The following is a 12,269-nucleotide window of genomic DNA, read 5'->3' as shown; positions in this document are numbered from 1 at the left end:
CCAGCGCTGCACATCTATGGTAATATGGTAACAGCAGTTGGGCACATGCAAACACCTATAAGTGGGAGCTGTGATGAAGAGGCAATGGCCAGAATGGAAGAAAACTCCTATCATAGTCGTTTACTTTTGGTGATACTGCGATCAGTAGCGATCATGGCATCACAAGGTAAGGGGTTCCCTCTGTCCCATAGCGATTACCGGGGTGGATGATATTCAGCGACAGCCGTGAGACTCATCTATCAGCCCCCATTTAAAAGGAAACTTTGCTGTAAACATCTTCTTGGCTGTTGCCCTTTGTTACAGGAGTTATCGGGGCTTTTACAAGTCTTGGCCTTTCCTTCAGATGTTGCAGGCTGGGCCTTACTCATAACGCTATACTTATCATAGCAGCCCTTGTGAATATTGCTGCTTTGTTCCACTGAAATGACTGAGGGAACGCTCAATATTCAGAATAGTCACTACCAAATGTACAGTTATAGGACCAAAATACAGAACTTTCCATCATTTGATATGGTGTCATCTAAACCTTCATGGCCTCATTGTTCTCTCCTTGTCTTCCCCCTTTTCTTACTCCCACAGTAATACCGTCAGTTCTATCTTTTCCATTCTGGCACATTTCCCCTCCAACCACATAACTGCATGTCTGCTTGTATAGATTTGCTCCCGGGTTCATTACTTCTGCACTCATTACATAACAGTTGCCTATAGACTTGTTTTGCACTACAATACTAGATGGCCGGGATTAGCCAGCCATGTGGACGAGATTTTGCTAAAATCTCGTCCACACGGGGCAGCCAATCCGTTGCGGCAAAGCCAGGCGGAACCGGAAGAGTGGTGCAGAATTAACAGCCACAGCATGTCAATTCTTTTTTTCCCGTTGCGGCCTCTCTCCTCTTTATGGGGAGAGAGAGCCGCAACGGAATGCCGGTGGCCGAACCGCTCCAAAGCTCGCTGTGAAATGCACGTGGAAATCTCGTGGCTTTTTGGTGTGGCCATACCGCGGTATTTGCATCTCCTGGGAACCCAGCCTAAAGGGGAACACAGGACGGGATTAGTTAGTTGGATGCGCCCACATCAGCGCCAGTGGACTTTGGTGCAGAATTCCCGGCGCCTCGCTGTGCGTCCTGCGGACTAATTCCGGCCCGTGTGCAAGCACCCTAATAATAATACATTTGGTCAGGTAAATGGAGAGCGCAGACACAGCCCCCCGACAGACAGCCCCTGCTTCACTCTGTGGTCTAATACAATACTTCAGCCATTACTGAAATGTATTACATGAGTATTACCATCTGAGACGGTCGTGGCATATCTACAGGATGTTACACTTATGGAGACTATAGCATGGGGGATATCAGCATCATCTCTGTAAAACGCCCGATATCGCGCTCTCCCATGTGCATGTAGCCTTAGCGCATGTTCACAGCTAGCGGAGGTTGTGCTCATTTTGATTCGTATCCGCAGCATCAGCCGCCCCTTAAGCCTGGCTTCTCACACGCGGATTCCCGGCGGAAATCTTGCGGTTTGGCCGCAGCAAAAAAACACGAGATTTCCGCCGAGAGAAGCACTGCTTCAAAACCCCCGGCACTTAGCCGCGGGTTTTGAAGCGGCCCAGCCGCTCGCTCTTCCGATGCGGCCGGCACTCCCATAGAGGAGAGCGCGGTCGCAGCGGAGGAAGAAAAAGAAACAGCTTGCTGCGGCCGGCTAATCCGCGCCACAGTGCATGCTTCTGCCGGCTTTGCCGCAGCGGATTTGCCGTCCCGTGTGGACGAGATTTCTGAGAAATCTTGTCCACATGGCTGGCCAAACCCCGGGATTAGCGGCCGCAGGTGGAATTGCTGCGGCGAAATTCCAGATGGAATTTCCGTTGCAAATCCTCCCCGTGTGAACCCAGCCTTAGTCTCCCCCACACTTGCGTTTTTTTTACGCAAATGTCAATGGGACCTTCTAATGTTACAAACGTATCACAAGTTTTTGCTTCTGCGCTTTTTGTGCGATGCATTTTTAACATTAGAAAGTCCCATTCATAATCGCGTTAAAAAAACGTAAGTGTGCGTGAGCCTTCAGTTGATGGAGTGTAATCAGCTGCGGATCGCATCACAATATGCAGCAAATTGTGTGTATTCTGATACAGATCCACCCCAAGATCCGGCAGGTGTGAGCGCGCCCTCAGCGTAGGCTCATACGGTGAAATTCACAGCGGAACTTTCCACGGCTAATTCCACCTCAAAAACTGAGGCAAAACCCACAGCTTTATGGCGCGGTTTTTATGGGGATCTGTACGCAGAATTTTTGTCCTGTTATTTGGCAAAATCTGCATGCGGAATTTAAACACAAAAAAACGTATTTCCACATATTCCTTCCACAGCAGCAGGATACACGGCAAAATCCGCACCAAGCGAAGGAATGAAATCTGTTCCGGATCGCGGCATGGACTTTGGTAAGATCTGTGCCATAATCCATAGTGGAAACTATACTGCGGATTTTGCTGCAGATTCGATGATATTCACATGTTTGGTTTTGGCGCAGATTTTCTGCAGTGGGTAAATCCACACTATTTGAAGTCTGCTGCAGATCCTCCTCAAATCCTGCATTGTGCCTCTACAACTACTAAACACCCTGAGCAGAAGGACAAAACAACAATACAACGTAAATACCCCATATCTGCAGCCTTCCAGCTCCTGCCAGTCGTTAGAGCCCGAAGGGGAGCTTCTACGTCATCACTAGTGGCCGCAGATGGAGCTTCCCTGTTGCCTTAGAAACACCCACGACTCTAGTCAACGCTGCCGAATTATATGGCTGCAGTTCTGCTTTCCACCACTTGGTGGTGATAGAGGTATGCACTGTAAACAGCATGGATATGGTGGATATGGTGTCACAGAAGTAGCTGAAAGGGATGAAAGTTTAAGAAAATGGATGGTTAAATAAAAGAAGCCTCAAAAATAAGAAAAAACTCCTACAGCAACACCAACAAAAAAATAAAACCGCTCTGGCACCGAGAAGGTGGTGAGACACCGCCATCTGCCGGCGGTGGAAGCAGCTGAGGTAATCTGGCAGGGCGGACTGTTGGGCCGGTCTCACACGACCGGATTTGAATTGTGGATTCTGCGAGCGTTTCATTCGCAGTAATACATGGTTAATTCATATGCATTGGATTACACAGTTCCGCTCACATTAGCATGACGGAATTGCGTGATACGCAGCATGTTCTATTTCACCGTGGATAGAGACCATTTTGCTGTATGGTGGCAGATATACAAAAGACCTGAACATTATTCTTGCGTTTTCCGGAAGGCAAAATGCTTATTTTTTTGTTGTCGTTTTTTAGGAGGGGGGGGGGGGGTTCTTTGCGGGATAGAAAGCGTGTTCAATTTATTGTATGCGTTGTTATGGATACAACAATACCAAATATGTTAAAAAAACATTTTTTATATTATTATGGAGAAAAGCACAAGAAGGTTTTTTTTTACATTTTTCTTTTTTTATTTATCTTTTTTTTTACACTCTTTATGTCCCTGTGGGGTCTTGCACCACAGCACCTATGATTGCTATGTTAAGGCATTGCAGGACATCTGTCCTGCAATGCCTTATCGCTTGTATTAGTGATCATAGGCACTGGCAGTACAGGACGCTAGTAGGTGGCCTTGCCTGCCAGGGCAAGGGAAACAAACACAAGGGTTGATTGGCCATTGTTTAAGGTTACAGCTACATGGCAACTTTGACCACAACAGGGGTCATGTCACCCAAGATCCCAGTGTAGTCCTGTGACTTTGCACTGCCATTGAATTCAATGGAGATGCAGCGCAAGTCAAGTTTGGACTTTTTGAAAACTGCAAGAAGCAGTAATGGAAAACTTCAACTTGAATTTGAATTTAATTGAGAGGGTGAAATCTACAGAAGATTTGCAACAAAATCGTCAGCAAATCCCCGACGTGTGAACGCACCCTCAGGCCATCTTCACATATGGCGGAAATGTTGCGAAATTTCCACTGCAGGAATCACGATGCAAATTCTGCCTCATTTACAATACAAGCCATGTGGGAGAGATTTAAAATAAACTCCAAACAAAGTGGTAAATTTCTGCCCCGTATAGGACTATAAATCCGCAGCATGCCCATTTATGCTGACGATTACTACACTTGACGGACAAGGGTTAAACCCGAGGCAGGTCCGCAACAAAATCCACATCACTTAGGTGCGTGCACATGTCGTAAAACAAAACCAAGCACCTAGAAGGAATCCACTTCAGGCCGGCCTCACATGAGCGAGATTTGTGCGTTGTGCGATCACTACTTCTCCTAAGTGATGAGGCGGTTTTGATATACAAACGCCTCGCATCCGCAAGGAAATTGCATGCTTTATGTCGCACTCGCCCGTCTGAAGTTAGTCTAAGTTGCCTTGTTGATCCCATATTTCATCATTTTTTTCAATAAGGATGATATAAGATTTTGTCAAATGTTTTACTGAAATCAAGATATACTTGACCCGGGGAGGGCAGAACGCCCTTTTGCTGTAGCCATCTACCCCCCTTTCACCCCCCAAAAATCACACATAGACTTATTTTGGCTAAATTGGCCACAGCAGCCAGTTTATTAACAAACAAAATATATAACAAAAACACACAAGATTATACCAACGCACGAGGGGGGAGTCCTTGGAGTTACCAACTCTGGTGCGACAATACTATAAAAACCAGAACTTCGCCCCACAGCCGGCATACAGGCTCAAGGGCAACAGGCCGCCCATTGGGTGGCTACCACTACCGTCACTTAAGGCGGAGGGAGTCTACTGCCCCCTCCACATCCCAAGTAATCGCACCAGACACCATCTTACTACCTAAGGAGGGAGTCTAAACAGGTGAGCCCATGCCCACCCAACCCCCCCCCCCCACACGATTTCCAACTACTCCAAGGACCCCCCACCCGCCAAGCTGCCATGACAAACAAGATCCCCCACACCTTCTCACCAAATAATACGGGCGGGAGGGTGGGACACGCAGATTTCTCTGGAAAAGATGGCGCTGCCTCTAACCCCCTACTTATATATCCCCCCGCCTTCTACCCCTTCTACCAATCACTATCTTCCCCCCCTGATTCCAGAACATTCCACTATACACCCTAACTTTCGTTAACCCTTACCTTACCTCCCAGAACATTCTACCAAACCCCCTAACTTTCATTAACCCTTACCTTCCCTTACTGCTCAAGTTGTCTGCCCCCCCGCGTCATGTGCGGCCTCCACTATATGGGGCCTCTGTCCCCAACGTTACTGCCTTAACCTTGACCCGGGGAGGGCAGAACGCCCTTTTGCTGTAGCCATCTACCCCCCTTTCACCCCCCAAAAATCACACATAGACTTATTTTGGCTAAATTGGCCACAGCAGCCAGTTTATTAACAAACAAAATATATAACAAAAACACACAAGATTATACCAATGCACGAGGGGGGAGTCCTTGGAGTTACCAACTCTGGTGCGACAATACCATAAAAACCAGAACTTCGCCCCACAGCCGGCATACAGGCTCAAGGGCAACAGGCCGCCCATTGGGTGGCTACCACTACCGTCACTTAAGGCGGAGGGAGTCTACTGCCCCCTCCACATCCCAAGTAATCGCACCAGACACCATCTTACTACCTAAGGAGGGAGTCTAAACAGGTGAGCCCATGCCCACCCAACTCCCCCCCCCCACACGATTTCCAACTACTCCAAGGACCCCCCACCCGCCAACGCAAGCACGACTTACACCTCAGTCTGCGCCGCCCCCAACAAGCCTAATGCCCTCTCTACACCTTCCTGAATGGCAACTGCCCACAGATCGGTCCCAATATCGTTAAGGTGGACCCCATCGGCTGCCCAGTAGTTTCCCTCACCTTTTTCCAAGTCGATGTGCCGAACGCTGACACCTCCATTCCTCCCAACGAAAGCTGACACGTGCCTGTTCAACTTTACCCTGGCCCGGTTAATCCCTTCGATTGAGCGAACCCCCCTCCAGCTCCTCCTCGGAATAATCTCTGACCACACAATGATCATGCATGGAAAGAGGCAACGCAAACGAAGGAAGTCATGCGTGATGTCACGGCGCAACTCACGCGCCGGGCGACTCCCCAAGTCGTTGCCCCCAACATGCAGGACCAAAATGTCCGGGCTCCTGTCTAATCTCACATAGTTATCTACATCCCGCAACACCTGGCTCCACTTCATGCCCCTCACACCCAACCAACGCACTGATACTAACTCCTTCGCGAACCCTAACTGCCTCCCTGTCGGTCTCACCCTTGCCCTCTCTGCAGCCCAGTACACGAAAGAGTGTCCCATCAGCCAAAGCAACACAGGATACCTGGGACCTAAAATGGGACCTGAAATGGGATACAAAAACCAGGAATCATACATAATCCAGTTATTCCCCCTCTGTATGACATCTTACAACGGAAACATTTTTTTTTTTTTTTTTTATGACAACACTCAAACCACTCTTACCACAACCGATTACACCGATTCAGGCCGCACATACAGCCGATATCTACTGGACTCCCATCTTCCAATCTTTTTTACCGCTTCTGCTGATAAGCCCCACTGCGCAGCCTCCGTTGCGGCCCCAATCCGAAAAGAATGAGACGAATATACGGCTCCTGCCAACCCCAAAACCGACATAGTTTTTTGCAACACCGCGTTGAACTGATACTGCGACAAAAAAGACCCGTCCTTATGGCAAAACAACGGCCCCGTAACCTCTTCCCGCAAATGTACATACTCGTTAAAACAACGTACCGGGCACATCAATGCCCCAGGCACCTGCGACAAAGAAATTTCTTTGCCTTTGCACATTTGATCCGTTTTAGACCGCCGCAACCAGATTTGCAACCCGTTGCCGAACGCGACCACATCCGACCTAGCTAAACCCCCCTGAACTGCCTTACTGGGGGAGACTAATTCCCCCAATCTAAAAGCCCCGAAAAACGCGAACGCAAATGCACACCGAAAAAGCCGCAACTCAAAAGCGTCTGTGCAAAAACTTCCCAACTCCACGCCCATCCTTTCCAACAATTCAAAAGTAATCGGCCTCCGCCTATCTTTTACTCGCTTATCCTTCCGAAAGCCTCTCAACGCCTGCCGCACCAAGAAGGCCTTTGTCAAATCTCGCTGCCCTCGAGACTTAAAACCAAAAGCCAACCCAGCCATAAAACGGTTGACCCTCGCCACTGACCACTCCATAAGGGACACATTACCCAACCACGCAAGTAACGCCGTCACCTGATCATCCTCAGACAGATCCCCTCTCAACCCACTCAACCATCCCTGCCACTGCTCCCACGCCGATAAATAAGCCGACCATGTAACCTGTGCCAACGAACCGATAATCAACTGCTCCGCCGCACGTCGACCACGGTCCATAGCTCCGGTGGACACCGCAGACCCTCCTGTTCCGCCTCCGGCGCCAATTCCCGAAAACGATCCCACTGGAAACGAGAAAGAGAATCCGCTATGTTGTTCTCCACCCCCGGAACATGGACCGCTACCACCCATGCATTCAAAGACAAACAAACCAAGACTAAATGCCGTAATAGATCCACTACTGGCGGCGACCGGGCCGACACACTATTAATCACCTGCACTACTCCCAAATTATCACAATGGAACCGCACCTTCTTGTTCCTAAACCATTCACCCCAGACCGACACCGCTACTACAATTGGGAACAGTTCCAGCAATACTAAATTTTTTACGGCCCCGCATCGCCGCCATTCGTCCGGCCAATGACCTGCACACCATTGACCCCGAAAAAATGCTCCGAAACCAAACGCCCCAGCCGCATCCGTGAATAATTCACAATCAAAATTATCCACCGCCTGGTCAATAAACAACGACCTCCCATTATACTTAACCAAAAAGGAGGACCAAACTGAAAGATCTGCACGGATCTCAGTAGAGATACGCACAAAATGATGACTTGCTTTAACACCGGCCGTCGCTCGCGCCATTTTTCTACAAAATACTCGCCCCATCGGTATAATTCGACTAGCAAAATTCAATTTACCGAGCAACGACTGCAAATCCCGCAAGGTAACCTTCTTTGCTTGAGCTACCCTCCCCAAATGCAAACGTAGCGCAATCAATTTTTCCTCCGGCAAGCGGCATTCCATCTTCTCAGTATCAATTGTGATACCAAGAAAACTCAAGCAAGTAACTGGACCCTCCGTCTTTTCGGGTGCCAATGGAACCCCAAATTTTGTAGCAACCCACTGCACCGTAGACAAAAGGGAACTACACACGCTTGAACCTGCCGGACCTATACACAAAAAATCGTCCAAGTAATGCAAAATGGATTGCAAACCGGACACGTCCCTAACCACCCACTCTAAAAACGAACTAAATGCCTCAAAATAGGCGCAAGAAATCGAGCACCCCATAGGCAAACATTGATCTACAAAAAACTGACCCTCCCAAACACACCCCAGCAAATGAATACTGTCGGGGTGAACTGGCAACAAACGAAACGCCGATTCCACATCTGTCTTTGCCAATAGTGCCCCCTTACCGCATCGCTGCACCCATTTTGCCGCTGCATCAAATGACGTGTAGACCACTGAACAGAGTTCAGGATCTATCCCGTCATTCACCGACTCACCTTTTGGAAAAGACAGATGGTGAATAAGGCGAAACTTCCCTGGTTCCTTCTTAGGAACCACCCCCAATGGAGAAATCACCAGATTAGGAAGTGGGGGGGCCGAAAATGGCCCTGCCATACGTCCCAACTGGACTTCCTTCTCCAGCTTCTCCTTCACCACCGACGGAAATTGCAACGCCGAACGTAGGTTTTTTAGCGCGCAAGGAACCTGATGCAAAGGGGCCGGGATTCTAAAACCCTCGGAAAACCCCAATAATAGCAGCCGCCCTTTCTCCACATCTGGATACCTACTTAGAAAGGGGGCCATCTCTAGAACCTTCACCGGCGTCCTCCCTCTTATTATCCGACCCTGCCGATTTTCCCTTTCCGCGCTTAAAACATTTTGACGCCCCATGGGACGTTCCGCTACACACGGAGCAGTTGTGTTTGAAACGACAACTGGCTCCAAATTTACACTGGCCTTCGTTAAATTGCCAGCAAAAACCCGCCTTCCGCACTCCTGATGCCCCGCCGCTCGCGGCAGAACTTCCTCCACTGCTTGTGCCGGAAGATCCGGCACTCCCAGGAAAGGACTGCCCATACCGTGCTGGGGCCATGACCTTGAGCCACAAACCAATATCCTTGTGATCCCACCGGATATTGGGGCGCACTGCTTTGCGTTGACGAAATTGCTCGTCATAACGCAACCACGCCTGACCCCCGTAAGTCCTATGTGCCTCACCTATGGAATCCATGTAGCAGAAAAGGGCCGAACAATTTTCTGGCGCCTTTTCCCCAATGACCCCGGCCAAAATAGCAAACGCCTGAAGCCAGTTCGCAAACGTTTGTGGAATCAGCCTCCAGCGTTTTTTCTCCTCCTCTTCTTTTTTGGTCTCCGTTCTCTTCCCTTTCTCTAAATTAAATTTTTCAAGAGGCAGCAATGAAAAGATCTCGACGTATTCGTCTTTCCAGATCTTTTCACGCACCTCCTTCTTTAAATGAGCCCCTAGCGGGCCCTCAAAGCATACATAGACCTCACCTTTTGCCCTGTCATCAAGCCTTACTGCCTCCCCATCCTTCTCTGTCTGCACTGCTACCGTCACCCCCGCACCACGCTGAACCTCCGCCGGCACTAAAAAACCCGGGCCCTCCATGAGCCCCACTGCGCTTCTACCCCCTTGCGGAACCCATGCCGCCACCGGAGACGGGATTGGTAATGCCGTCCCCCTCTCCCTATCACACCGCTGCAAAAGCTCCCTAACGTTACCTAGCAACTCCCGTAATTCACCCCCAAACTCACCTCTCAAGTTACTAGCATTCACCCCCAAACTTTCACTCACTAACTCTCTATCACATAATGCATTTGACAAACATGACATTGAGCTATGCTCACCAGGCTGCATGGAAGCTGTGTCACCATCAGCCGGGTCCCGGGAAGTCGTCAGATCCTCGTCGCTCCCCGATTCTGCAAGCTCGCCGTCTTCCAGCCGCTGTCCTGCCAGCTCGGCCGTTGCGCTCTGACTGGTCCCCGCTCGTTGTCCCCGGCCCGGAACAACCACGACCGACCGGACTCGCACTGTGCCGCTGCCAGCAGCACCCTCCGAAATCTGTCGCCGACTATCCATCACAGGAGACTGCACATTTGATCTGGTCTGTCTGGTCCGGCCCCTGGCCGGTACATCACCACGGGGGGCCGCCGTAGGGAATCTCCTCCTCCCACTGGTCCTGACGCTGCAACCAGCCCCTGCGGCCGTTCCTCTCGTTGCTGGACGCTTGCCAGAAGCTCCCCCAGCCGGTGCATCACCAGGGGAGGCTTCCGTTCCTCCTGCCTGCTGTGTGCCGACTGATGCTGCAGGCCCCGCCCCCTGACCGGAGCGGGAGCCCCTGCTCACCGTGCTCACCGGCAGCCTGCTTGGATTCCTCCTGGACCGCTGCTCCTCTCCCCGAGGCTTAGGAAGGGAACCGCTGCCCAAAGGGTCCCCGGAGGGGCTCCGGAGCCGCCGACGAGCTGGAGGGGTGACGTCATCATCTCGCAGCCGCGACGGAGGTCTAGCCCGCCGCAACCTCCTCTCCTGCACTGCTGGAACTGCTTCTCCCCCACCGACATTGCCTAGCAGACCAGACACCTGGGCTTGCAGCCAGTCCTGGCCATGAACAGACGCCGCTGCCCTGAGCTCCTGCAACAACCTATCTATCTCAGCCATGGTAAGTCCTTTTCCCGTACTTTCTGACACGCAGATTTCTCTGGAAAAGATGGCGCTGCCTCTAACCCCCTACTTATATATCCCCCCGCCTTCTACCCCTTCTACCAATCACTATCTTCCCCCCCTGATTCCAGAACATTCCACTATACACCCTAACTTTCGTTAACCCTTACCTTACCTCCCAGAACATTCTACCAAACCCCCTAACTTTCATTAACCCTTACCTTCCCTTACTGCTCAAGTTGTCTGCCCCCCCGCGTCATGTGCGGCCTCCACTATATGGGGCCTCTGTCCCCAACGTTACTGCCTTAACCTATATCCACCGCATTTCCCTGATCAGTGGGTGATTCTGTCATAGAAGGGAATTAGATTAGTCTGGCATGACTTATGTGCTACAAACCCATGCTGGCTCTGGGTAATTACTGCATTCCCATTCACACACACTCTTTGTAAAAGGAAAAGAAAAAACAGTTCCCTAGAAAAACTTGTTGTTTTGGAGCAAAACTCGGCACGCAGTTACATCTCAGGCAGATATGCAAATGTTTTGTGGTGTGATTAGATGAACGGTCTTGCCACCTGAGGCCATAAAAGTGGTTCCTCCCTTGGCCTATAAAGGCTCTCAGAGGCTCCCTGTGTGTAGTGACCTCTTCTTCCACTTGTGTAGAGATTGTTGACCACTAGACGCCTCTACGACGCAGAGAAGAGATTCTGAGAGGGGCGCATTCTTGGGAAATGGGAAGCTGGATGGTCGTATCGATGAATTGTCCCCCACCGACCGTTCTGAACAGACTGAGGTTTTGGGACCAGTGAATGTATGAAGACACACAAGGTGACCGGGCTCAGGACACCCTTAACAGACCACCAGTAAAGAGGATCATGTGATAGCTCAAGAAGGCCAATTGTTTTGTGGTCCGCTCTCCGGAGACAGGTGGAACCATCTTTACAGGTCCCTGTGTCTGTCCGAACCATTTCCAGGCACTTGGCTGAAGGACATCTGCTCTCATGGTGCCCATAACGTGTTCTGTGTTTGACACCCACCGTTGCCTCTGTTTGCAGTGGTGTCATGAACAACTAAACTGGACTGCTACAGAATAGAATTGGGTTGTCTGCAACGGCGAATTCCAGGTTTAGTTTCGGCACTGGTGACGGCAGTGTTCGTGTCCGGAGCCCTTGGAGTGAGCACCACAATCCTGCCTTTATTGTGGAGCGGCACACTGCCCCCTGCTGGTGTGATGGTCTGGTGGGAACCATCACATACAACAGTCAGTCACTGTCATGGCAGGATTTTGTGAGATAAACCATAGTGTTTGCTGAACACCATCTTGTTCCACACTTAATTTTGTAACGTCGGCAGCCTGTCCACAGGCGAAGATCTGCTTGCGATAAATTGCCCACGGATCACGCTCTGTAAAGCTTTCCATAGGGTTGTTATGGAAAGCGCAGCGTCAGCGTCCATGAGTGG

General features: G+C 50.3%; 1 protein-coding gene across 2 annotated transcripts in view; it reads right to left on the bottom strand.

The window, feature by feature from the left end:
- The window catches only part of NPHP1 (nephrocystin 1), a 181,929-nt gene that overhangs the window by 82,923 nt on the left and 86,737 nt on the right, over positions 1 to 12,269 (bottom strand). Inside the window, exon 1 of one of the 2 annotated variants that reach the window (XM_066595814.1) lies at positions 2,655 to 2,723. The exons of the other annotated variant lie outside the window; for it this stretch is intronic. Coding sequence (XP_066451911.1) covers positions 2,655 to 2,659 — 5 coding nt within the window. The 5' untranslated portion in view covers positions 2,660 to 2,723. Of the gene's footprint in view, positions 1 to 2,654; positions 2,724 to 12,269 lie in introns of those variants that run through there. 2 annotated transcript variants of the gene reach the window in all.

This window comes from Eleutherodactylus coqui, chromosome 3 (assembly GCF_035609145.1).
Source record: "Eleutherodactylus coqui strain aEleCoq1 chromosome 3, aEleCoq1.hap1, whole genome shotgun sequence".
NCBI lineage: Eukaryota > Metazoa > Chordata > Amphibia > Anura > Eleutherodactylidae > Eleutherodactylus > Eleutherodactylus coqui.
The sequence above is the reverse complement of the archived record's forward strand: the minus strand, read 5'-3'. Positions and strand labels throughout refer to the sequence as shown.